Source organism: Apodemus sylvaticus, chromosome 9 (assembly GCF_947179515.1).
Source record: "Apodemus sylvaticus chromosome 9, mApoSyl1.1, whole genome shotgun sequence".
In the NCBI taxonomy this organism is placed as follows: domain Eukaryota; kingdom Metazoa; phylum Chordata; class Mammalia; order Rodentia; family Muridae; genus Apodemus; species Apodemus sylvaticus.
The window spans coordinates 16240170-16259702 of record NC_067480.1 but is presented as its reverse complement, the minus strand read 5'-3'; the positions used below and the strand labels follow the sequence as shown (position 1 = coordinate 16259702).

At 39.3% G+C, this 19533-nt stretch overlaps 1 protein-coding gene across 1 annotated transcript in view; it reads right to left on the bottom strand.

Moving 5' to 3' along the window:
* The window catches only part of LOC127692775 (solute carrier organic anion transporter family member 6C1-like), a 149529-nt gene that overhangs the window by 48312 nt on the left and 81684 nt on the right, over positions 1-19533 (bottom strand). Inside the window, exons 13-14 of the mRNA XM_052193371.1 lie at positions 19136-19260; positions 17375-17482 (exon numbers count right to left, since the gene is read on the bottom strand). Coding sequence (XP_052049331.1) covers positions 17375-17482; positions 19136-19260 — 233 coding nt within the window. The remainder of the gene's footprint in view (positions 1-17374; positions 17483-19135; positions 19261-19533) is intronic.

The following is a 19533-nucleotide window of genomic DNA, read 5'->3' as shown; positions in this document are numbered from 1 at the left end:
CTTGAATAACAAAAAAACCCAGAATAGCTAAAACTATTCTCAACAGTAAAAGAACTTCTGGGGGAATCAGTATCCTGGACCTTAAGCAATACTACAGAGCAATAGTGTTAGAAAAACTGCATGGTATTGGTACATTGACAGGCAGGTGGATCAATGGAATAGGATTGAAGACCCAGAAATGAACCCATACATCTATGGTCACTTGATCTTTGACAAAGGAGCTGAAAACATCCAGTGAAAAAAAGATAGCCTTTTCAACAAATGAGGCTGGTTCAATTGGAGGTCATTCTTATCTCCTTGTACTAAGCTCAACTCCAAGTGGATCAAGGCCCTCCTCATAAAGCCAGACACACTCAAACTAATATAAAAGAAACTGGGGAAGACCCTTTCAGATATGGGCACAGGGGGAAAGTTCCTGAATATTTTTCCCTCTGGAAGGAAGAAGGTATTATAGTGGAGCCCACAGTTAAGAGACTGAATTTTTAAAAGACTTTGAATTTTAAAAGATATTGGATATTTTTAAAGGATTGAATTTTTAATATGTAAATACTGTGGGACTTTTAAAGTTATTTAGATTTGGGGGATGAATAAGAAAGTAAGGGTTGAGGCTTAATAGTGATTTGTTTGTGTGTCAAGTTGACAAGGGGTCAATTGTACTGGCTAGTTTTGTATGTCAACTTGACACAGGCTGGAGTTATCACAGAGAAAGGAGTTTCAGTTGGGGAAGTGCCTCCATAAGATCCAGCTGTGGGGCATTTTCTCAATTAGTGATCAAGTCCCCTTGTGGGTGGTACCATCTCTGGGCTGGTATTCTTGGGTTTTATAAGAGAGCAGGTTGAGCAATCCTGGGGAAGCAAGCCAGTAAGAAGCATCCCACCATGGCTTCTGCATCAGCTCCTGCTTCCTGAACTGCATGAGTTACAGTCCTGACTTCCTTTAGTGATGAACAGCAGCATGGAAGTATAAGCTAAATAAACCCTCCCCCCCCCAACTTGCTTGTTCATGACGTTTGTGCAGGAATAAAAACCCTGACTAAGACCAAGGCTCTTCAAATAAAGGTGATGGCCAAACCTGATGGCCTGAATCCAATCCCTAAGAACCCACATGGTAGAAGGAGAGAACCAATTCCTATAAATACATTATCCTCTGTCTGTCATATGCACACATGTGCTCATGCACATGCTTGTAAATAAATATTATTTTAAAAACTAGAAAATAGATCAGTAAAATTGGTAATAGAGAAAAATAAATAAAAACAAAAATCGGTTCTTTAAAGTATCAACAAAATTGAAAGAATTTTTCCTAGCTGGACTACAAATAAAGAGAACAGAGACACAAATGAGGAAATTCAAAACAGGAGTGGAAATTTTATTAATAATTCACAAAAGTAGAAAGCATTTGGTCAATCATATGCCCACACACTAGAGAACCTCCACAAAACAAAGAGATTCCTCAAAAGACTGTCTAGACCTGTAAGTGTGACCTCCCCCCAGCCCATTGTTCTCAAAGAATAGCAGCTAGCAACCTGACAGCCAGTTTCCTGCAGAACAAGAATCCATGTGTCTATACTTATCACCATGCACAAAACGCAACTCTAAATGTATAGATCTCAATATAAACCAGGTACATTCTATCTAAAACAAGAGGAAATGGAAGATAGCCTTGAACTCCTTAGCATAGGAAAAAACTTTTTGAACAAAACTCTTTAGCATAGAAACTAAAATCATGAATTCATGAATGGGAGAGACCTCATGAAACTGTAATGCAAAGCACACCATCTTTTGGGACAAATGGCCAGCCTATAGAATGGAAGACTTTTTTTTCATTTTTTTTTACCGGTTATTTTATTTATATTTCAAATGTTATTCACCTTCCCAGTTTCCCATCCAAATGCTCCCTATCCCCTCCCAACTCCCCCATGTATCTATGGGGGTGCTCCCCAACAATTCCCACCCACTCCTGTCTCTGTGCCCTGGTATTCCCTTATCCTGGGTCATCAAGCCTCCATAGAACCAAGGGATTACCCTCCCAGTGATGCCAGATAAGGCAGTCCTCTACTACATATCCAGCTGGAGCCATGGGCCCCCTACTTCACTGTGTACTCTTTGGTTCATGGTTTAGTTCCTGGGAGCTTTTGGCAGGGGTAGGGGAGTGTGGTTGGCTGATATTGTTGTTCTTCCTATGAGGTTACAAGCCTATTCTGCTCCTCAGTCCTTGTCCTCACTTCTCCATTGATGTCCCTGCATACAGTGCATTGTTTGTCTGCATACATCTGCATCTGTACTGGTCCAGTCTCTGGAAAAGTCTCTCCAGGCACAGCTATACTGGGCTCCTGTCAGTAAGCACTCCTTGGCATCAGCAATAGTGTCTGTGTTTGGTTCAAGCAGATGGATTGGATCCCTAGGTTGGGCAATCTCTGTGTGGCCTTTTCTTCAGTTTCTGCTCCACTCTTTGTCCCTGCATTTCCTTTGGAAAGGAGGAATTCTGAGTTAATATCTTTGAGGTGTGTGGTCCCATCCCTCAACTGGGGACCATGCCTATTCACTGGTTATGGTCCTTACAGCTTCTATCTCACCTTTGTTGGGTATTTCAGCTAATGTCCTTTCTGTTGGGTCCTGGGAACCTTTTGGGTCCTTGGCATCTGGGACTTTCTAGTGGCTACACCCCTGTTCCCCATCCCCACTGCTATACACCTACTTTCAAATCCCTGACCCTCTGTACTTCTCTCCCATCTCTTTCCATATATGAACCTTCCTTCCCTTTTTCCCTTCTCCTTCTTTCTCCTTCCTAGATCCATCTCTCCTTCAATTCCCAGAGATTATTCTCTTCCCCCTACAAAGTTCAATACAAGTGCAGCAGCCACATATTGGTTTGATCTTCTTTCTTCTTGGGTTTCATATGGTATGTGAGTTGTAGCATGGATATTCTGAGTTCTTTTTGGCTAACATCCACTTATCAATGAGTACAAGACATTTTAACAGACTATTCATCTGATAAAGGGATAATATTCAAAACCAAATATCCTGAATCATCAGATAAATTCAAATCAGGACTACTTTGAGATATCATATTACACCAATCTGAATGGCTAAGATCAATAAAACAAATAATATCTTGTGCTTCTGAGGTGCAGAACCATCATCCATTGCTGGTGGGAGCTTATCCTTATATATATATACCAGGGAAATCACTGTCATTTCCTCAAGAAGATGATAATTGCTCTGCCTCAAGCTCCAAGTGTACTGCTCTTAGCTGTATACCAAATCGATGCTTCATTTTACACAGAGACATTTTCTTACCCATGTTTATAGCTTCTTTATATATAATAGGACCAACCTTGGTCCTAAGACATGTCAGGCAAACTTGGACTTCTTACTTTCTATTATGGTTCCACATGTTCAGAAGGAACTGAGACATGTTTGGGTTGTCCACTTTTATAAGCAGCAAGGGCAAGATGACTTTGGTAGTTGGAACCTTTTCCAGCCACAATTAGCCTTGTATAATATTTGAATAAAGTAACTGGCTGGATGTCAGTCTTTTTCATGAAGTAAATGAGCTAGCTGGATGTCAGTCTTTTTCATGAAGAATGAAACCCTCTGCTCCTTCAGAGGTGAGCTTCTCTCTCTACTGTGTCACCTATGAACTACATCAAGCAATACGTTCATCCTGAGGAAATTAATCCTTTGTTTTCTGAGAATCCAGCAGGCATTTTTTTTCTACGAAAATGTCAAGAAAGACAATACTAATGTTCCTGAAGGCCCCCTAATTGTTACCCACAAGACTATAGCAGAACTCAATGCGAAGCAGGCCCCTAGAGGAGACGTATAAAATGGAGTTCATGAGGAAGTACACTACACTCTTAAGGAGCGTAATGATTTTCTAATTCATTTAAACAGAAGTCTTGGGAATATGTGTGGGCATAGATTTTAAAGTGTGTAAAGTCATGAAGGAAGGAACATAAGACAGATCAAGCAGAGTTTATTTATATGAGCCTTCCGATTGGAGGTTATAAGTTTAATATAAAAGTTCTCACAGTTTCAAAAAAGGTGTCAGAGTTTGAATGATTAGTTGAAGCATGCAAATAAATAAACTACCTAACAAAAAAGAAAAACACTGAGATGGAAAAATGGTGTACTGAAAAAGAATTGGAGATACTTGGTATCCCTTGGCTTAGTGTTAATGAAGGGATTTTAAGGCACATGAAAGTTTCACTGCTTGAATGGATAAGCTGTGTTTATCCTAGTCTTCCACAATGAGAAGGCCCAGATAACATGCCTTTCAGGAATCCTATAAGTTCCTATGGTGAGAGGTGCCAGCACATAGGAAGCATTTTGTTGGTGCCCTTTTCCTTGTGCCAATTGGATGAATTAAATGCAATAGGTTTAACTGGGACCAGAGGTAGCAGGGCTCAGTGGCAACATTGAACTGCAGGAAGCAAGGTGATTGTAGTCATCATAATGGGCAGGAGAGATAAAAATGTTCATAATGATCTAAGTCATAATGGTCATCACAGGTGACATAAACTTTATAATGGCATGAATCATACAGACTTTTAGTATTGGCTAATTACTGAAGCTATTTCCAGGTATGAAATAGGTATAATCCCTATTGTATTTGTTTCATATGTAAAAACATAAACTTTAAACAAATGAAAGAAAGGCTACATTGGATTGTGGCAAAAGGAAACCTTAGCCAGAGAATCAATTTCCAGATGTGAACCAGATTGAAGATCTAGAATCCATTGAATGAAAAGGTGGCTGGCTTCCTCTGAGGAGGGACTTTAATAAGACAAATAAAAGTTTTGCTCTTAGACTTTTTCCAGTTCTTTCCCAGGGAGACCTAAGGCCTTTGACAAGGGTCACAGCACACTGGTGGAAAGGAAACAGTGAGACTTTCCATGTCTATTGGATACTGGTTCTGAATTGATGATGCTTCTGGAGGATCCCAAGAAACATTGTAGACCTCTAGTTCAGTGGGGTCTTATGAAGACCAGGTGATTAAAGGAATTGTGTCTGATGTCTGACTCATAGTAGATCTAGTAGTTCCCCTTACTCCTCCTGTGCTTATTTCTCCAATTCCAGAATGTATGATTGGGATAGATATACTTAAAAATTGACAGAATTCTCACATTGGTTCCCTGACTGGTGGAGTGAGGACTATTATGCTTGGAAAGGCTAAATGGAAGCTTTAGAGAAAAAATCTGCCAAGGAAAATAGTGAAAAAGACAGTATCCTGTCCCTAGAGGGCTTGCAGAAATTAGGGCCACCACCATCAAGGACTTGAAAAAAGCAAGAGTGGTGATTCCCAGCACATCTCCCTTTAACTCTCCTATATGGCCAGTGGAGAAGACAGACGGATCATAGAGAATGAGTGTTGAGTGTCAGAAAATAAATCTGTTAACAACTCTGCTCTACCAGATGGAGCATCCTTACTTTAATAAAATAGCACATCTCCAGGTGCATTGTGTGCAGTTATTGATCTATCAAATGGGCTTTTCTCAGTAGCTCTCCATAAGGACCCCCAGATCCATTTGCTTTCAGTTGGCAAGGACATTAGTATACTTTTCCAGTTTTGCCACATGGATATATTAACTTTCCAACCTGTGGCATAACTACTTAGAAGGGTCTTAATCTTATCTCTTCTACAAAATATCTCATGTGTGTGCTATATTGATGACATTACACTGATTGGCTCAAGTGAGCAAAAGTTATCAACCATGTTGGACATCTGTGTATCAGAAGAAAGGAAATAAATCCAACCAAAATTCAAGGACCTTCTTAGGAGTCCCATAGTGTAGGGCATGTAGAGATATTCCATCTAAGGTCATGATTAGGTTATTGCACCTGACTCCTTCCATCACCAAGAAAGAAGCAAAGCTTCAGTGGGTCTTTTTGAATTCTGTAGGCAGCATATTACTCCCTTAGGTATATATTCAGGCCCATGTACCATGTGACTTGGGAAACTACTAGCTTTTGTGGGAACAGGAGAAGATTCTTCAACAGGTCCAGGCTGCTGTGCAGGCTCTTCTACCATGTATGAACTTAAAAGAATGCCTTATCTACTGTGGTGGTATTTCACTCACAGAGCTTCTGACCAAGGAACCCACTTCACCACCAGAGAAGTGTGACAGAGGGCTCATGCTCATGAAATACCTGAGTAGTACCATGCTTCACACCATCCTGAAGCAGCTTGCATGATAGATATATGAAATGGCCTTTTGAAGACAGATACAGCACTAAATTATGTGGCTTTGGCACTGAGGGTTGGGTCACAGTTCTACAGATGGCAGTAAATTCTGGGGATTAGGATCTCATATATGGCACAGTTTTTCCCATTGTCAAGATCCACGAGTCCAGGAATTAAGGGATCGAAAAGGGGTATAGTTCCACTTACTATCATTCCTAGTGACCTACTAGGAATTTTTTGCTTCCTGTCCCTGCAACCCTAAATTCTGCTAGCATAGAAGCTTTGGTTCCAGAGTTGGAGTGCTCCTGTCAGGAGCCAAAACAAGTATTGCATTGACCTGAGATTCCTCTAGTCATGTGGGCTTCTAATGCCCTTAAACCAACAAGCTAAGAAGTGAATAACAGTGTTAAGAGAGGTGATAGATCCAGATTACCATGAGGAAATTGGATTGTCTCTCCACAATGGAGATAAGAAGGATCATGTCTGGAGTGCAGGAGATTCATCATGGTGTCACTTAATATAATGTTTAAGATTAAAGATCTTAATCTAGATCTTGTGCCTCTAGATCGTGATTAAAGGTGTCTGTCAAGATCTCGGTCACATGTGTGCTCTCTATTTCTGCATTGCAATTTATTCCAGATAGGGTCAAGTTGAAACATATCATATCTCATATCCAAATGAAAACAATAAATAGGTCATACATATGCCTAAGGTGGACTACCTTGTCCTCTGATTAACGTCAATGAGAACCAACAACAGACTAGTCCAAGCAGAATGACAAAGGAAATAGACACTTCCAAATTAAATTATAGGTCACTCCTCCAGGAAAATAGCCAAGACTTGTGAAGGAGCTTGCAGAGGGCAGAAGAAATAAAAATTGGTAGTAGAGGAAGATAGTTGTAAATAGCATTTAAGGCTATGTGAGCAGTTGCAGAAATGAGTATTATAAATGACATGAATGCTTCTGCTTTCTTTTACTAATGCATTTTTACAGAGATTCCTGTTTTCTTTATTAAGTTTGAGATACTAAAAGGATAGTTCCCAAGGGACACTGACATATTCTAAGTTTATAATGTATTTGAGATTGTAGGAAAGATAGTTATGTCACCTTAGGCATACGTATGACCTATTTATTGTTTTCATTTGGATATGAGATGTGATATGTTTCAACTTGATCATATCTGGAATAAATTGCAGTGCAGAAATAGAGAGCACACATGTGACCGAGATCTTGATAGACACACTTTTAATCATGATCTAGAGGCACAAGATCTAGATTAAGATCTTTAATCTTAAACATTATATTATTTTTATGTTTATATTATATCATATATTCACATCATATATTCATATATAATATGTGATAAATAATAACATGCAATATATGTTTAATATATAGTGCATATATTATATAATATATTCATATGTATTATATATTTATCCATAAGTTCTGTAACCCCAACTAATACATTTGTTGCTAATGTGTGGGGTCTTCTTTTTCCAGCCTTTTAGTTCATAGTTCCCCCCTCCCATCAGTAGATAGAGAAAGGACAATAAAGGGTAGATAAAGAGCCAGAAACCCCTGAAGCTAATTTATTTCCTTCTTTTTTCTTCTTTGAACATGACTAATAAGAAACTGCAAATAACCCTACCAACAACTACCAACCCTCCTCTTCGGGACCTAGGATATATATATATATACCCTCTGAAAAGTTCCAAAATTTAAAAATATCACACAACTTTAGAGTATATATGCTGCTTGCATAATCATGTCCCTGGTAGAACATGAGACAAATAATAGTCATTTGCTGCAAAGAACCACCATATCTTCATGGCTGGGATTGAAACAAAGGCAAATTATAATATTTTGTGTCATTTTAAGGAATAAAAATTCCAAAGTTGTCACACATGAGACAAATGTATTGAGTTGGAAATTGGAGGCTCAATTGAGGAGACAGGATGGCCACAGGAGTCCTGAGGAAAGGAATATTGGGAGAGCCAGTGATGATTAAGGCCCATTTGAGAGGTAATATGTAAACCTAACCCATCATTTTCTCCCTAAGCTGAATTAAATCACCAAATAATTAGGAAGAGTAATCTCCTATCACCAAATGAAGCTTCTAGTACTGAGACTAAGTTATATCAAATTGAGCAATGAGTCAAAAGTGTCCTGTAGGAACCAGAAACAACTAAGACTGTTGTCAAAGTTATTGGACACTTTCTGCAAACTAAAAGCAAGTCACAATCATTGAAGACAACACTAATACAAGCCAGAGAACATAGAATAAGTCAAGCTTGTCCCATCATAGAAGTTTTCACAACTATTTTCTAGAGTCTTTAGAGCAGAAAGTTACTCTGAAGAAAGGTAAACACCAACCTAAACATAAAACCATTGATCTACAATGGTGTTCTGTCTGCAAGATATGCTAAGCCAATGGTGGCACAAGTTTGTGGGAGTAACCAACCAATATCATCAGGTTGGCTGGAGACTCACTTCAAAAGACTGAACTCATACTTGAGAGTACTTGGAAGACCAAGAACTTGAGACTAGATAACCCATGGACTGGGGGTAAAACACAATACTACTGCTGTGAACACACACACACACACACACACACACACACACAGAGAGAGAGAGAGAGAGAGAGAGAGAGAGAGAGAGAGAGAGAGAGAGAGAGAGAGAGAGAGAGAGGAATAACAATAAAATGATTCCTAATAACATTCTGCCATACTCATAGGGCAGCATCTTGGTCAGTAATCATCAGAGAAGCTTCTCTCTGCAAGTGTTGTGAGCAAATACTGGGCCTATACTCAGTCATGGTGCACAGAGTGAAAGACCTTGTAATAATCAGACTCATACTGGAGGCATCCCTCAAATTGATGCTCAGGGAACCTCATGGAAGAAGACCAAAAAAGTATGCAAATAAAACAATATTAAAATATTAATAAAACAGAATCTGAAAAAATAGACTTACTGAGAAATTTCTTCAGAGGTAAACAGCTAAAACAGCAATAAAAGCCTTATGTAACTCTGTAATCAGAGCTTTAACATGAATTTCCAATACCTCAGTAAGTCAGCTGAGATAAGACCCCATACATATTTTTTTCTACATTAAAGACGAAGCTGAGGTAAATAATGCACCTGACTATACTGGATAATTTTTGGAATGTATCAACTAATCTGCAACTAAAATGACCAATATTGAGTGCCAAGAAGTGCTTGCTAACAGGAGCCTGATAGAACTGTCTTCTGAGACCTTACAAATACAGAGGCAGATGCTCACAGCAAACCATTGGACTGAGCATGGGGACCCAAATGGAGGAGTTAGAAAAAGTACTGGAGGAGCCAAAGGGGTTTGCAACCCCAAAGGAACAACAACAATATCAACCAAATAGAGCTCCAAGAGTTCCAGGGACTAACTCACCAACCAAAGAATACACATGGAGGGACCCATGGCTCCAGTCTCATATGTAGCAGAAGATGGCCTTGTCGGGCATCAATAGAAGGAGAGGCTCTTGGTCCCATGAAGGCTCAATGCCCCAGGGAATGCCAGGGAAGAATGGCAGGACTGAGTGGATGGGTGGGGGAGCACCCTCATAGAAGCAGAGGGAGGGAGGGTGGTATAGGGGGTTTCCAGAGGGGAAACTGGGAAAGAGGATAACATGCGAAATGTAAATAAAGAAAATATCCAATGAAAGAAAAGAATGGGAAATGCCAATTACAAAAAAATAAGGATTTATTCTTTCAAAATATAAAACATCCAAAGAAACAAAGTCCATGAAAACTGGACATCTTTACCAATTTACATCCATATATGAACCTTCAAATGTATAAATATTTTTAAGTATCTCTCTCCCTCTCTCTCCTCCCTCCCTCCCTCTCTTTCTCTCCTCCCTCTCTCTCTTTCTCTCTTCTCTCTCTCTTTCCTCCATCCCCCCCTCTCTCCTCTCTCTCTCTCTTTCTGTGTGAGTATTATTATGAAAGCTTATGTGTTAATATCTATATAAAAGTGTTTGAAACACCTATATATGTGCATAGGTTGTCAAAGGCAACTCCAGTTGTTGATTCTTGCCTTACTCTTGTTGAGGCAGGGTCTCTCACTTGTTAATATAGCAGGTTCCAGGATTCCAGGCAACCTTTTCTTAGCCTTTTACATCTCTCAGTAGTAGTAGTAAGACTAGAGAGGCATGGTACCGTATACAGCTCTATATAGCTTGTACTAATCCAAAGATAGGTTCACATGCTTGGGTGACAAGAGACACACACCACATTGGCCTATTTTTAACATTATCATTTACTTGCTAATATATTTGATAATATTAATGCAAATATTTAATATCATATTATATATATGTATATGATATATTATGTATTTGGTACATGCTGGCAATAGTTTCCCCACCTTTTTCTCTCAGTCCTTTCCCACATCTACTCTCTGCTTTTCCCATTCAATTCAATTTCTTTCTTTCTCTTCAAGAAAGTGCAGGCCTCCCATGGATATCAACCAAACATGCCATATCAAGGTTCATTAATACTAGGTACCTTTCCTCTTATTGAGGCTGGAAGAGGCAATCCAGTAGGAGAAAAGCATCTCAAAAGCAGAGCACAGATAGTCCCTGAACCTATTTTGTTGTTGTTTGTTTTCAAAGGTATTTTTTTTTATTTCTTGATATATTTTTTATTTACATTTCAAATGATTTCCCCTTTTCTGGGTCTCCACTCCCTGCAAGTCCCATAAGCCCTCTTCCCTCCCCCTGTTCCTCCATCTACCCCTTCCCACTTCCCTGTTCTGGAATTCCCCTATACTCTTGCACTGAGTCTTTCCAGCACCAAGGGCCACTCCTCCACTCTTTTTGGACATCATTTCATATGTGGATTATGTCTTGGGTACTCAAAGTTTCTAGGTTAATATCCACTTATCAGTGAGTGCATACCAAGATTGATCTTTTGAGACTGGGTTACCTCACTTAGTATGATGTTCTCCAGCTCCATCCATTTGTCTAAGAATTTCATGAATTCATTGTTTCTAATGGCTGAATAGTACTCCATTGTGTAAATATACCACATTTTTTGTATCCATTCCTCCATTGAAGGACACCTGGGTTCTTTTCCAGCTTCTGGCTACAACAAATAGGGCTGCTATGAACATAGTGGAACATGTGTCCTTATTGCATGCTGAAGAATCCTCTAGATATATTCCCAGGAGTGGTATAACAGGGTCCTCAGGAAGTGTCATGCCCAGTTTTCTGAGGAACCACCAGACTGATTTCCAAAGTGGTTGCACCATCTTGCAATTCCCACCAGCAGTGGGGGAGTGTTGCTCTTTCTCCACATCCTCTCCAACACATGCTGTCTCCTGAGTTTTTGACCTTAGCCATTCTGACTGGTGTGAGGTGAAATCTCAGGGTTGTTTTGATTTGCATTTTCCTAATGATAAATGATGTTGAACATTTCTTAAGGTGTTTCTCACTCCTCCGAAGTTCTTCATGTGAAAACTTTTTGTTTAGCTCCGTACCCCACTTTTTAATGGGGTTATTTGGTTCTCTGGGTTCTACCTTCTTGAGTTCTTTGTATATATTAGATATTAGCCCTCTGTCGGATTTAGGGTTGGTGAAGATCCTTTCCCAAAATGTTGGTTGACGTTTTGTCCTTTTGACAGTGTCCTTTGCCTTACAGAAACTTTGTAGTTTTATGAGGTCCCATTTGTCAATTCTTGATCTTAGAGCATAAGCTATTGGTGTTCTATTCAGGAACTTTTCCCCTGTGCCCATGTCCTCCAGGGTCTTCCCCAGTTTCTTTTCGATGAGGTTCAGTGTATCAGGTATTATGTGGAGGTCCTTGATCCATTTGGAGTTGAGCTTAGTACAAGGAGATAAGAATGGATCGATTCGCATTCTTCTGCATGCTGACCTCCAATTGAACCAGCACCATTTGTTGAAAAGACTATCTTTTTTTCCACTGGATGCTTTCAGGGGTCTGCCGGCGGGCTGGCAGACCCCTGATCCTATTGTTAAGAGTCACAGAATAACTCTAAGCTATACAACTTTAAAATGTATGCAGAAGACCGAAATCAGTCCCATGCAGGATATCTTCTTATTGATTCAATCTCTATGAGCGCCATGGGCCCAGGTTTATTGATTTCTCTAAGTTTTCTTGTGGGATCTTTGACTCTATTACAATCCTTTCTCTGCCTCTTCCATTTGTTCTGCCTAATGTCTACCTGTGTCTCCCTGCATCTATTTCAATCAGTTACTGGATAAAGCCAATCTATGAGTATAGAAGAATGTATTTAGGAATCATTTTCTATCCTAGGTCTCTGGGCTATCCAGCCTCTGAGTCCTGGCACTCCAGGCAGTGTCAGGGGTAGTCTCCCTCTCATAAGGGATGTCTCAAGATGGATGAGTCATTGGTTGGCCACTCTCACAATTGCTCTTCTACTTTTAGCCCAGCTCATCTACCTCAGAAACTAGCTATATCACTCCTGGGCATATACCCAAAAGATGCTCCACCATAAAACACAAGGACACTTCTCAACCACGTTAACTGGTGCTTTGTTCATTATAGATAGGTATAAATGGGCTATATAAAAGACAGCTAAATTGGTTTTAAGGAAAGTAGTTGCTTATTTTTTTAATCTACAGTGTTTGCCTCTTCTTTAGAAGTATGCTGAATTTGTGAACCAGAACTTCTATTCTACTGTAGCAAAAATCTAAGTGAAGACCCTACCACCCAACTTATACATTTTTATAATATTCATTTTTCTTCAAGATAGATAAAAAGGAGCCAAAACCAGATTTAATGTGTTCTTAATGCAGTATTACATATTTTATGTACACTCAAAGATAATCTGAATATTATATTTAATATTATATATATTCAAATCATATTTAGATTCAGTAATTTTTTGTTATTTACATTTCAAATGTTATTCATCTTCCCAGTTTCCCATTCACAAGTCCCCATTCCCCTACTCCCTCCCACCCTGCCTATATAAGAATGCTCCCCCAAATGCCTACCCACTCCTGCCTCAGTGGCCTAGCATTCCTCTATCCTGGGTCATCAAGCCTCCACAGGACAAATGGGCTCCTCTCCTAGCAACACAAGATAAGGCAATTCTGTGCTGCATATCTAGCTGGTGACATGGGTACCCCCTGTGTACTTTTTGGTTGGTGGTTTAGTCCCTGGGAGCTTTGGGTATTCTGGTTCATTGATATTGTTGTTCTTCCTGTGAGATTGTAAACCCCTTCAGCTTCTACAGTCCTTGCCCTTACTTCACCATTGGGGTTCCTGCACTCAGTCCAATGTTTGGCTGTGTACATCTGCATCTGTAATGGTACAGTTCTGGCAGAACCTCTCTGTGCACAACTATACGTGGAACCAGTCAGTAAGCACTTCTTGGCAACAGCAATAGTGTCTGGGTTTGAATCAGCAGATGGGATGGATCCCTGGGTGGGGCAGTCTCTGGATGCCCTTTCCTTTAGTTTCTGCTCCACTATTTGTCCCTGCATTAAGCAATTCTGGATTAATATTTTTGAGGTGAATATCACAAATCATACTAAATATCTTGATGTGACCCTAACCAAGCAAGTGGAAGAACTTCAAGTCTCTGAAGAAAGAAATTGAAGAAAATTTCGGAAGATAGAAAGATCTCCCATGATCACGGATCAGCAGGAGAACCATAGTAAAAATGGCCATCTTACAAAAGCAATACACAGATTCAATGCACTCCCCATCAAAATCCCAACTTAATTCTTCATAGAGGAAGAGCAACTCTCAAATGTATCTGTAATAACAAAAACCCCGGATATCATAAACTATTCTCAACAATAAAAGAACTTCTGTGTAAATCACCATCCAGAAGAATAGTGATGAAAACTACATGCTATGGGTACAGAGAAAGACAAGTAGATCAATGGAATAGAATTGAAGATCCAGAAATGAAACCACACACCTATGTCACTTGATCTTTGACAAAGGAGCCAAAGCCATCCAACTGGAAAAAAATTTTTTAACAAATGTTGCTGGTTCAACTGGAGGTCAACATTTAGAAGAATGGAAATCAATTCATTCTTAACTCTTTGTACAAAGCTCAAGTCCATGTGGATCAGCGTCCTCCACATAAAACCAGATACAATGAAACTAATAGAAGAGAAAGTGGTGAAGAATCTTGTAACATATGAGCACAGGGGAAATTTTCCTGAACAGAACATCAATGGTTATGCTCTAAGATCAAGAATTGACAAGTGGGACGTCATAAAATAGAAAAGCTTCTTTAAAGCATAGGGCACTGTCAATAGGACAAAACTGGAATCTACAGATTGTGAAAAGATCTTTACCAACCCAACATCCAATAGACAGATAATATCCATAATATACAAAGAACTCAAGATGATAGACTCCAGAGAATCAAATAACTCTATTAAAAATGGGGTACAGAGCTAAACATAGAATTCTCAACTGAGGAAACTCAAATGGCTAAGAAGCACTTAAAGAATATATTGGGTGGGAGGAAAAGGACTGAAATCACTGAGGACCAGCAAAAAGAATGGAAACATGCAACCTCTGGAGATAGGAGAATAGGGGGACCTCCAGAATGCACAACAGAACTGGGAGGTAAGAGACTCTCAGGACTGAAAGGGAGGGATCTTAGATGAAATGTCCTACAGTGAGGAGAGGGAACTTGTAGAGCCCATCTCCAGCAGAAAAACAGGGCATCAAGTGAGAGATAAGGTTGCCATCTCACAGTCAAAACTCTGGCCCATAATTGTTCCTAACTGAAAGAACTGAAGAAACAAAAACAAAAACAAAAAAAAAAATGGAGAGGACCTGAGGAAAAAGAGGTCAGTAACAGGCCCAAAATGGGATCCAGCTTAAGGGAAAACCCAAGGCCTGACACTATTATTGAGGCTATGACATGTATGCTTACAAAAGGGGGCCTATCAAGATTGACCTCTGAATGACCCAATGAGCAGCAGAAAGAGTCAGATGCAGATTTTGTACCCAACCAATGAACAGAAGCTGCTGACTGCTGTGGTTGAATTAGGGTAAAGCTGGAAGAAGCCAAGCAGAAGTATGGCACTGTAGGAAGACAAGCAGTCTCAATTAACCTGGACTCCAGAGATCTCTCAGATACTGGAGGCAGCATACACCAGATGATATGAGGCCCCCTAACACATATACAGCAGAGGATTGCTGTGTCTGGGATTACTCAGAGAAGATGAATCTAACCCACAAGAGACTGGAGGCCACAAGGAGTTTAGAGGTCTGGTGCAGTGGAGGTGGGAGGTGGGGACAGGAGTGCAGTGGAGGTGGGGGGTGGGGACAGGGGTACAGGGAGGAGATAGGAGATGTAGAACAGTCAGAGGGTGGACTGGGAGGGGAATAAAATCTGGAGTTTAAAAGAAATAAAGGAAGAAAGAACAAATGAACAAAAGAAAGAGAAAGAAAGAAAGAAGAAAGAAAGAAAGAAAGAAAGAAAGAAAGAAAGAAAGAAAGAAAGAAAGAAAGAGAGAGAGAAACAAAGAGAGAGAGAAAGAAAGAAAGAAAGAAAGAAAGAAAGAAAGAAAGAAAGAAAGAGAGAGAGAAAAAAAGAGAGAGAGAAAGAGAGAGAAAGAAAAAAGGAAAGATATAAATTTTAAAAAGGAAATTTCCAACATCCTTAGTCATCAGGGAACTGCAAATCAAAACAAATCTATGATTCCTTATAGCAATCAGAATGACTAAGATAAAAAAAAAAAATCAGGGGACAGCAGATGCTGGCAAGGATGCAGGAAAGAGGAACACTCCTCCATTGCTGGTGGTATTGCAGGCTGGTACAACCACTCTGGAAATCAGTCTGGTGGTTCCTCAGACAATTGGACATAGTTCTAAGGGACCAGCTCTACCACTGCTGGGCATATACCCAAAAGATGCTCCATGTTATAACAAGGACACATGCTCCACTATGTTCATAGAAGCTTTATTTATAATAGCCAGAAGCTGGAAACAACCCAGATATTCCTCAACAGAGGAATGGATACAGGAAAAGTGGTAGGTTTATCCAATGGAATACGACTCAGCTTTTAAAAACAATGACTTCATGAAATACTTGGGCAAATGGTTGGAACTAGAAAATATCATCCTAAGTGAGGTAACCCAGTCATGAAAGAAAACACATGGTATGTACTTACTGATAAGTGGATATTAGCCAAAAAGAAGCTGGGAATACCTACAAAACAACTTATAGATCATATGAAACTCAAGAAGAAAGAAGAGTACACCAAAGTGTGCATGCTATAGTCCTACCCAGTAGGGGGAAGAGAATAATCTCTGGAACTAGAAGGAGAGAGGGATATGGGAGGAAGAAAGGAGGGTGAGAGAAAAATGGGACCAGTTCAGATATGGGGATATATAAGAAGTACAGATGGTCAGGAATTTGAAAATAGGTGAGTAGCAGTGGGGGAGAGGGAGCTGGAGGTAGCCATTCTGCATATGTGGCAGAGGATGGCCTTGTTAAATATCAGTGAGTGGAGAGGCCTTTTGGCCTGAGGGTGATGGATGCCCTAGTGTAGGGGAATGCCAGGGCAGGAAGAAGGGAGTGTATGGGTAGGTGGGGGAGCACCCTCACGGAGGCAGGGGTAGGGGGGATGGGATAGGGGCTTCCAAAGGGGAGACTGTAAAGGGGGAAAATGTTTGAAATGTAAATAAAGTAAATATATAATAAAAAGTTAAACAAAAACAAAAACAAATGCCAGGGACCTAAGAGTTCCCAGGGCCCAACAGTGAGGACATTGGTCAAAATACCCTACACAAGGGAGATAGAATCTGCATAGACCATATCCAGTGGACAGGCATGCCCCAGTAGATTTAAGAATATTTGAATAGTTATAATTTAAAAATTTGAAACTAATTCTTACGGGAATCTGTATTACACACACATAGAATAATATTTTAAAATCCTATTCCAGGGCTAGCAAATGGCGTAGTGGGTAAAGGTGGTTGTCCATAGAGATGAAAACCTTAGCTCTATGCCAATAGACCACAAGCTGGTATGGGAAAACTGACTCCTGAGAACTGCTTAGGTATGACCTATGCCAAGAACACACAGTCCCCTCAATATAACTAAGAAAAAGTACTAATCCATAAAACATGATTAGAAATGTTTCATATAAGTATTTTTATTATGAAAATAAAGATCCTCATAGATACTTTAATGGTATTTTTCTCTTCTGAAATTGTTGCACAGCCACATCTTATGAAATCTTCAAAGGATATACTGCTGTCCTTAGAACACAGAACCTGACAGATTCTCCAGTCCTACAAATTTAAACCAAAAAGAGTTAGTCAATTTTCACATAAAACTAGTGGTTTGAACATGCTTGGCTCAAGGAGTGGCACTATTAGGAGGTTTAGCCTTGTTGGAATAGGTGTGTTATTAGGTTTTAATCCCTCATCCTAACTGTCTAGAAGCCAATCATCTCCTGCCTGCCTTTGGATGACAATTCTGCTTCTCCAACCCCACATGTGCCTGGATGCTGCCATACTCCTCGCTTGATGGAACTTTGAACATGTAACCCAGCCTCCCCACCCAGGGACTAAATCACCAATAACAGAGTACACATGGAGGGACCCATATCTCCATCCACATATGTAGCAGATGATAGACTTGTCAGACATCAATGGGAGGAGAAGCCCTTGGTCCTGTGAAGACTCCATGCTCCAGTGTAGGGGAATGCCAGGGCAGGAAGGCAGGAGTGGGTGGGTGGGTGAAGAAGCACCCTCACAGAAGCAGGGAGGAGGATGGGATGTGATTTTTCCGGAGAGGAAACCAGAAAAGGGGATAACATTTGGAATGTAAATAAATAAAATATCCAATAAAAATTAAAGAGTTGCCTTGGTCATGGTGTTTGTTCACAGCAACAAAACCCTAACTAAGACAACTAGTTTATAAATTTTCATGTTGTACGTTCAATATAAAGAGTAGGAGTACAATGGATAGTTTCTGCTTCACACTTCCAAGTGATGTGGGTGTGACAGAGCCACCCTTCCATGCAAGAACACATTTCCATCCAAAATTGTCAGTTCTCCCAGATAAGGAAACAGCACAGGAAACTGGCTTATGAGTTCTTGCTATAGAATATCAGTTATCTAGTTCTTGTAAAATACAAGAAACATGTGAATAATATGTGAAAAATTAAAAGTTCTTTAGAAGAAAATTTTAACTCAATGATAATTCCATACATTGATACCTATTCCCTTTTCAAGCGCAACTGTTTCTTCACAAAAAATATTTATTAAATAAAATGTGATTAAATGTAAATATAAGAATAAAGGAAAATGGAAAATTGACTCAGGATATTGGGTATAGTTAATAAAATCCAGGTGAAAGTAAAAGGTAGAGATATGTGAAGACATTAAATTCATGTCTTCTAAAGTACAAAATAGCAAAGAACGGATAGCGTAATTTTTCAAGAAAAATCAATGTCAAGCCATCAATGAATATAATGTTGACTCTAAAAAGCTACAATAATATACTTTGAAAGTTGAATACAAATGTAAGTTAAACTTCATTACATGTTCTATGAGGAACTTTTTAATTTATACGATTATTGAAGAACAATTACCTGTACTCCAATTATCTTAACAATTATCTTAATGAAAATGATAGTTTTACATAACAAATAAAAATTGGGTGATAATATGAAGCATAGTTTTAAATGTAACTGTTCACAGTTATTGTTTTAATATTATCAATATGATAATCCATCGATGAAGGGAAAGCAAGAAATCATTACCAAATGAAGAAATCAGTTAGAAAATAATCTTTTCTTCTTTTTCTTCTACTACTTCCTCTTCTTCTTCCTCCTCCTCCTCTTCTTCTTCCTCCTCCTCCTCTTCTTCTCCTTTTCCTCCTCCTCTTTCTGCTCCTCCTCCTCTTTCTGCTCCTCCTCTTTTTTTTGCTCCTCCTACTGCTGTTTCTCGTTTTTTACTCTTTACAGATATAGCCAGGTTCTTAGTCTTTTTTTTTACCACGTAATCATGTCTGTAAACTGCATAAAGACAAAGCAAGCATGCCAATACTTGCAGCATGATCCCTGAAATAAAAGAGAAGGGTAGCTATATCACATTTAACAAGTTTTTAAAATGAAAAATATCATTTACCCAAAGAAAACATATATCTTACTTCTGAAGGTGTTAATTCCCCATTTACAAAATGATATTATAACCTTAGGTCTAATTATGTGTTTTGAAATGCTTACCAGTTTTCATACTTATCAGAGAGCCTCCAAAAAGTAATGTTCCATTAATTCATAAACTGTGTTAATTTGTGAGTTACATAAGGTATATTTTCAAAATTGAAGTATGAT